Source organism: Lytechinus variegatus, chromosome 1 (assembly GCF_018143015.1).
Source record: "Lytechinus variegatus isolate NC3 chromosome 1, Lvar_3.0, whole genome shotgun sequence".
In the NCBI taxonomy this organism is placed as follows: domain Eukaryota; kingdom Metazoa; phylum Echinodermata; class Echinoidea; order Temnopleuroida; family Toxopneustidae; genus Lytechinus; species Lytechinus variegatus.
The window spans coordinates 45,327,444-45,335,846 of record NC_054740.1 but is presented as its reverse complement, the minus strand read 5'-3'; the positions used below and the strand labels follow the sequence as shown (position 1 = coordinate 45,335,846).

Sequence of the window (8,403 nt, the reverse complement as noted above, 5' to 3'; positions counted from 1 at the left end):
CAACCTAGTGTCTTTTCAAATTGGACAGTATATCCAATGGTTGAATGTTATTTTATAAAAAGATACAAACTATCAACCTAGTGTCTTTTCAAATTGGACAGTATATCCAATGGTTGAATGTTATTTTATAAAAAGATACAAACTATCTACATAGTGTCTTTTCAAATTGGACAGTATATCCAATGGTTGAATGTTATTTTATAAAAAGATACAAACTATCAACCTAGTGTCTTTTCAAATTGGACAGTATATCCAATGGTTGAATGTTATTTTATAAAAAGATACAAACTATCAACCTAGTGTCTTTTCAAATTGGACAGTATATCCAATGGTTGAATGTTATTTTATAAAAAGATACAAACTACCAATCTAGTGTCTTTTCAAATTGGACAGTAAATACAATGGTTGAATGTTGTTACACAAAAAAGATACAAACTATCAACCTTGTGTCTTTTCAAATTGGACAGTATATCCAATGGTTGAATGTTATTTTATAAAAAGATACAAACTATCAACCTAGTGTCTTTTCAAATTGGACAGTATATACAATGGTTGAATGTTGTTACACAAAAAAGATACAAACTATCAACCTAGTGTCTTTTCAAATTGGACAGTATATCCAATGGTTGAATGTTATTTTATAAAAAGATACAAACTATCAACCTAGTGTCTTTTCAAATTGGACAGTATATCCAATGGTTGAATGTTATTTTATAAAAAGATACAAACTATCAACCTAGTGTCTTTTCAAATTGGACAGTATATCCAATGGTTGAATGTTATTTTATAAAAAGATACAAACTACCAATCTAGTGTCTTTTCAAATTGGACAGTATATCCAATGGTTGAATGTTATTTTATAAAAAGATACAAACTATCAAATCGGGTATTAAGACAGCTTTAAGGGCTTCAAATGTTTTTTTATTTGTATATTATTACTTATGCCTTTACTGGTCTTGAAGTGTAGGAAGGATATTCACATATGTTGGAATCTTTTTTTTTACATCCAAAAATATTTGCCATATTTGATACAAATGGTATTCCCTTGGTAAAGAAAATTCATCAAAATACATGTATAAAGAGGTCTGAATTATAATTCTATAACTATACAACCATGGTAACAATATATAGTGTGTCAATATAAAGGTGAGCTAGATCATCTGTGTTTTGTAATCTCTTTACATCATCATTACCATAAACAAAATTAATTTGACCATTTAATGTAGCTTATCCCTAATCTCCTTCAAGACCATGAGGATCCCCTGCAAGGCCTCCACCTTTTGGTCCTCCTCTAAAAACCTTTCGTGGAAAGATATAAGAGATGCCTGGTGAGAAGTTTGGGGGAATGTTTCTGGTTGCTGCTCTCCTCCTGTGGCTCCTGTATTTCAAAATTGATAACAATATGAAATTGTTGAGATTCATGACAGTTGAATTTCATGGAAAAGTGGGATCAAATATAAATTTTCATCTGAAATAAGAGAAATGTAATAAAGAATATTTCATCATGAACATTTTACAGACTACCTCAATTCCTACCATCTACAAATTGTCAGTGCAATCGGGTAATCCCAATCAAGTTCTAAAAGCTCACCCCTCCCCCCTTTCATGGAGGATGTTCAGAGGAAATAGCTGGGCACTATAAGGGATAAAATTTTAAATTGTATAGAAACCTTTTGTATTGTAAATGAATAAATGTTAGGAGTGAATGAATCTGGGAATGATGGGATGAATGATGGAAGGAATGTATTGGAATAATGAATGCATGTATAAATGATTGAAATCTAATGTGATTTTCATTATTTTTTTCATTTCAAAATGAATAAATTTGTGTAAAGACTGTCAAACACAATATTCTGTCTTCCCATTTGTTATGTACTTTTTATAACAAAAAATAAGAAAAAGTTAGAAATTATGAATCTTTAAAAGTACTTAATGATCATAAATGAATATAAGTTAACTTGATGGTAGAAAAGGGGTTAATGCTCAGAGGCATGAGCCAACCTTAAAATTTCAAAGACCAAGAGATACAGATGAGGTAAGAATAAAAATAAGAGAGAAAATCTATCAACCATGCAACATTTTGAATCAACTATTATTTCTTTAACCACTAGCAAATAATTTAAATTGTTAAAGTTAATTCTATATATTTCCTTTTGTTAATTGATTCATCAGGACCACACCAGACAGATCTCTTTCTTACCTTGTGGTATTTCTTCCCTTTGAGCGATTTCCTCCTCCTCCTCCATCATGTTCATTAGAAGTGCTGCTGCAGCATCATTCTGACTTTCAGTCTGTAATTGAAAAATGAGATTATAATACATGAATAAAAGTTCAGTAATAACTTACAGAGAATATACCATCCCAAGTATGTCCCAGATTAAATCTCTCTTCATTCCTCTTCCATCTACTAGATCCCTTCATTCATCATTTTCCTCCAAATCAACCTACATTTTACTTCCTTCGCATGAAGACCCAATATGGTAATCACATGTTTGCTGTAATTGCTCCTGCCCTCTGGAAAATCTCCCAATTCAAACCATATCCAAAACGTTTCTTCCATAGATATATCAAAATCCTTCTTACCTCATCTTATTATTATAATTACTATCGTAACATATAAGCATTTAATCTTCCCTTTCTCACTTCAAGAGCACTTTCAAAACCTGCCTTTTTAATATTACATAAATATATTCTTATTTAGATCAAGTGCATAATTAAGTATCACATACTATGCGCTTAATAAATCTAACATTATCATTATCATTATAAATCATGAACATAAATAATTACCAATGGCAAGTCAGCTTCCACAGAGGTCTCTCCCTCCATCCCACAAAAGCCATCCAGGGCCTGTGGCGCCAGTGCCGCCAGCACCTCTTCATATTTTTTATTGAATTTCACTGGTCCACCTCCTGAAATTAAGAAAACAAAAACAAAATAAGTTTGAAAACTTTAAATTATTGATTCCAATAAAAGCCTCTATTTCTTTTTCTCTGGGTTTTCTTGTTTATGGTTAAATGCATGTTATAATTTTTGTTCCGAGACCAATGACTTATTGATAAAAACATGAACAACATTTATACTTTATATGAATCGCATATTACATTTTAAAGAATTGCTTTATTCATGAAAGCATGCACAACATAAGCAATGTGCGGGTGATAGAACAAATGATATAATTCACTCACTATTTATATTTACAAATTTATTGTTTGTTTTATTTGAAAAGAATTGAATATAACAATAGAAGTAACATTTAAATAGCACTAATTACACTTTGTTTCTAAGCGCTTTACATTGCAATTACTATTACCCCGGTCATCAGATCCTGACGTGCCTGCACACAATGTATGCACTTTCTCCACTCCCTGGGGAGCATTCCAACAAGAGTTCCAAGACTAAATTGCTAGGCATACTACATAGGCTTTTGCATCTTAACGGGTACCGATTTAAAAACCAGGGTGGAGAGTGGCAAAGGGTGGATTAACGCTTTGCCAAGGGACGCTAGGCCGTGGTTGGAACACATGACCCTCTGATCACAAAGCGAGAGTCAGAATCGCTACACCATGATGATTCCACAATAAACCGTAATAGAAATAAAATCAAAATGAGCATGTGATGTATCTATTTAAGTTGTATATCTTCTAGGTCCAAATTTACAAACAAATAAAGGGAAACAAATTTTCATCCAGTTAGCATGAATTTATCGTATTTTTTTAGTGGTTACAATTTTGATATTGTTAGGATGAACTTGACATTGAACAAAAGAAGCCAAAATATGTCATAATACCTGTTGCCATCCTTTGCAACCAATACTTTTTAGCTTTGCTGGACCAGCTATTCCAACTGGTCCTCAGATCCTTCCAGGTCCTCCCTTTCGGGAGGCCTTGGGCCTCCATCTCATGTAGGAGCTGACTCCATGCCCTTTCCTTCCTCTGCTGGACCTAAGTACATAATAATAATAAGCGAGAAAACATGAAACTAATGACCAAAATCAACATGTAATATAATCGTAAATAAATCCCTTATAATGGATCCTCTTATGTCCAAGTTTCATGAACTAGATCTATACAATTTCAAAGTTATGATAATTCCACAAATACCAAAATGGCCAAAGTTTGTTGACCCTAAGTGACCTTTGATCTTGGTCATGTGACCTGAAACTCAAGCAGGATCTTAAATGATACACTACTACCCTAATATGTCTAAGTTTCAGAACGAGGTCAATAAACTTTAAAAGTTATGATGACATTTAAAAAAAACCTTGGTTAAGATTTTGATATTGATTCCCCCAACTTGGTCTAAGTTCATATACCCTAAATCAGCGCTTCTCAAACGGTGGGCACGCTTAGGTATCATATATGTTGCAAAGCATGCACTTACACACTATGATGGTTTTAATGCAATTTTTCCCCATTTACCGGACATTTGTGAATGCAGATTAGGTCTCAATATGTTTGTTTCAAATGTTATTCAGAGCTTTGTGTTCAAATTTCACAATACATTTTTTCATCAAAATTGACGGTTTTTTTAATTTTGGTAGGTGGACCTCGAAAAAATCTGAGAGTCAAAGTGGTCCTCGAGCAAAAAAAGGTTGAGAAGCGCTGCCCTAAATGACCTTTGACCGTGGTTATGTGACCTGAAACTCAGGCAGGATGTTTAGTAATACTTGATTACCCGGATGTCAAAATTCATAAATGAGGAAATTTGGGAGCAGTAACCATTTCCATTCTTGTTGGCTTGTTATTTTTTTTTAATGTTTATCCCAAGAACCCCATATTCCAATGGTCTTGAAAAAAAAATGTAGACGAAATTAAACATACCCTCAAACTACAGTGCCCCGCTTTCCCAAACAAGGCCTCTCTATGCTCCCCAACAAACTCAGCCATCTGGTGAACCTGCTCCTCGTTGAGGTTCACCTGTCTGTTTTCCTGATTCATCTGAAAGAAATTTGTCAATTTCTCTTTAAATTTAACTTTTTCCCAATTAAAGTGATATTCTCCAACAAAACCAACTGTGATATAATGTACAAAGGCGATTTCTTGAAGAACGAAATATGAATGCATATATTACTAAGATATTACAAAACAAATTTATGAACATAGATTATAACATAGGTTATACTATGTTAAATACTCCTTTCTGATTTCAAAGTATACAGTACAAGAGGCCTACATGCACATCAGGGTTCTGATTGTTCACTGAGACCACAAAACTAAGTAAATGAAGTATGCAGGCCATTGAGAAAAAGGGTGTGAGTTCACTGGAGTCTGTTATCCTAGTTTTTAATTTAACAAATGATCAGTAGTACGAGCAATTTGAGAATTTGGAGAATTTTACATTTTTCCATGGTAATTTATTCGGTGGCTGCAGTTTCTGAATCCAGGGGTGGTATTTAATTGTTCTGCTGAACTTTGCTACATCACTACATGTACTAAGGTTGTTTTAACAATTTTTCAAATTTGTCCATTGTTAAAAAAAAATCAAAATGTTTAAAAAACTCCTCAAAACTGATGGCTGCCAGCTGTCTAGGTTTTAAACAAAAATCAAGGATATTTTGCCGTAAAAAAAAATCAGCAAGCCAAAAAAAATTCACTATCAATTTTTTTTAATTTTACTTCTCCCCCCCCCCCCCCGGGATACGTCAGTGCTTTCTACCTAAATTTGTCACTTGACTTGAAATTTGGTTTGTTGATATGATGCCATGGAAAAAAATCATTATGATAGAATAGAATAGAATAGAATTTATTGACTCTTACGACCCCCTACTGGGGTATGAGAGTACAACACATTTACATGACATGATACAAAAGAAAATAATGTATACAAACATATGATAATACAGAAGAAAAATACTGAATACAGTGTACAAAAAAAACAACAACAACACTAAAATACAAATGTATAACAGTATGAAGATGTTGTAAACCTAGGCTATGCTAAACATGAATTTACAGTATCATACAGTGTGGCAAGCATGCTTCAAAAGTGGTGAAAACCACATGAAAGATTATAAATTTACTTACAAAAACTATATAAATAGCCTAACTATCTAACAGGTCATAACTTCTATTTTGTACATTTACATAAGAGAAATGTAATTTGGCTTGTTAAAATTCATGCAGACTAACAAAGTGTGATGTAACTCAACTGTCATATATGAAATGCTTAACATACAGCAAGACGGTTGCTCAACTGAGCTACCACTTCGGGTTATGATAATGGTATGAAATCCGGTTTTCAACTTCAACTTGCCACCGCGCAGCGCACAGGCACAGCATGACAAGGAATAGGATTAGCTAACTTAGCTAAAATATAATTACCGGTAGGTGTGGTACCTACTAGTAGTAGTAGTAGGACTATAATGAAATGAATAATATGGCATTTATCTAAAATTGTATAAATATTAATCTCCACTAAGTGAGCAGATAATTAACCGTAATATAAGGACACGGCTGCTTTCACCGGAGCATCGGCCACCGGGGCGGCGCATCAGCTAGAGCCGCAACTCCGGGGTACTACACCGGTGCGGTATCGCCGTACAGCCGAAGGAACGCTCAACTAAGAAGCTACTGTGTGGCGAGCTAAGCAGAATTCAATCATTTTCCTTTACTAGTAAATATGGTAACAAAAGTCATTTCAAACCACCATCTCAATGGACCACGTGAATTAAATCGAATAAAACAAATTAACGATAATTTCTTACTTTGTCTTTGCTGGAATTCTCCTTCGCGAGCTGATCGTGAACATCGAATTGAGTCGTACGCACGCACGATACGTGATAGATACTGCATGTGCACTGCACTGGCCTAGCGAGCCGGGGATCTAACGAGCTGACGTCACATTTGTTTGTAAACAAAATTTTTGGGTATTCCTCTGGGCGCCATGTGTGTCGCGCTCGCTCAGCTGATCGGCTGATTCAATCCGGATCGATCTGAGACGGCCACTGCCGCCGATTAGGGTCACGTTGTAAAAAAGTGGAGAGGAAGGGGATTTCCCCGGTAATCCCAGGACCAAAATCCAGTTGAAACCAATTAGAGCAAAACCAATTGAAACCAGTTGGCCAACTGGTTTCAATAGGGAAATTGGAACAACTGGTTCCAATTGAAAACCAGTTGCCAACTGGTTCCAGTTAAAACCAATCCCGGGGGGCCACTTCCATTCACGAGTGGATACCATGCGCGACCATGGGGTCTCGAAAAGCACCCTAAACACGTAATTTCCATATTAGTCCAGTAGATATTTTTCATACCTGGAAAAGTTGTTAAGTACAAGGTTTTTTTGTTGATTTGCATTCTAGATGGGTATTGAAGTAAATTCAGCTTGGTTGCCACCTTGGCAACCTTGAGCATTTTTTAATTAGCCTAATTAGCGTAATCATCTAATTAGCATATTACGATATGTAATATGCTACTTCTCTTAAACCAGAAGGATTAAAAAACATAAATAATGTCGTTTTAGTAAGAGGTCCTGTGACGAGGAATCAATTTATAGCAATAATTTAAATATCTAAGTCATGCAATTATCGCAATCAGCTTAATTAGCATAATGAGCTAATTAGCATAAGTGTAATATATACGTATTTGTGGATGTATATCCAAAAAATGCCCAATATGTAGATAATGCATCTTTTTGGGGGTTTTCTATAGCGAGGAATTCATTTATGACATTATTTTTCAATTTTAACCAATGTTATTGCTGTAATTAATATAATTAGCATAATTCACTAATTAACACATACTCATGTATATGTGTAATACATATAAAGATATATATTTCTTTGTCATTTCATATCGAGAATGTATGAAAACATGATTAATACATCTACCCTATGCTTGTTTTCTATGGCGAGGACTTTCATTTATGACATTATTTTTCCCTTCTTACCAATGTAATTGTCGTAATTAGCATAATTAGCACAATGCGCTAATTACCACATACAGTGTATGTGCAATAGGCCTATGTACATTCCTTTGTCATTTTATATCGAAAAAGCCAAATACATAAATAAAACAGCTATCCCATGGTTTTCTATGATGAGGAATTAATTTCTGACATTATTTTTTCCCCTTTTTGCCAATGTAATTGTCGTAATTAGTATAATTAGCATAATGCGCTAATTAACATATATGTGCAATACATATATTCATTTGTCATTTTATACTGAGTGAGAATTCCCGAAAACATGAATAATACAGCTTTCCTATAGTTTTCGATGAGGAATTCTTTTGTGACATTATCTTTTCCTTTAAAGAATGTTATTGTTATAATTAGCTTAATATACATAATGCACTAATTAATATATATTTGCAATAAATAAACTTTTGTGTCAAAGTACTGCCTGAAAACATATAATACAGCTCTTCTAATGTTTTCTATGTTGATGAATTCATTCATGACAGT

At 33.9% G+C, this 8,403-nt stretch overlaps 1 protein-coding gene across 1 annotated transcript; it reads right to left on the bottom strand.

The window, feature by feature from the left end:
* Positions 1 to 569: 569 nt before the first annotated feature.
* LOC121415096 lies at positions 570 to 7,001 on the bottom strand. The gene is made up of 6 exons (XM_041608193.1): positions 6,707 to 7,001; positions 4,824 to 4,940; positions 3,791 to 3,944; positions 2,791 to 2,912; positions 2,201 to 2,291; positions 570 to 1,378 (listed from the first exon to the last, which is right to left on the bottom strand). The coding sequence occupies exons 2-6, from the start codon at positions 4,938 to 4,940 to the stop codon at positions 1,218 to 1,220; spliced, it is 645 nt and encodes a 214-aa protein (XP_041464127.1). The 5' UTR covers positions 6,707 to 7,001; the 3' UTR covers positions 570 to 1,217.
* Between the last annotated feature and the right edge of the window lie 1,402 nt (positions 7,002 to 8,403).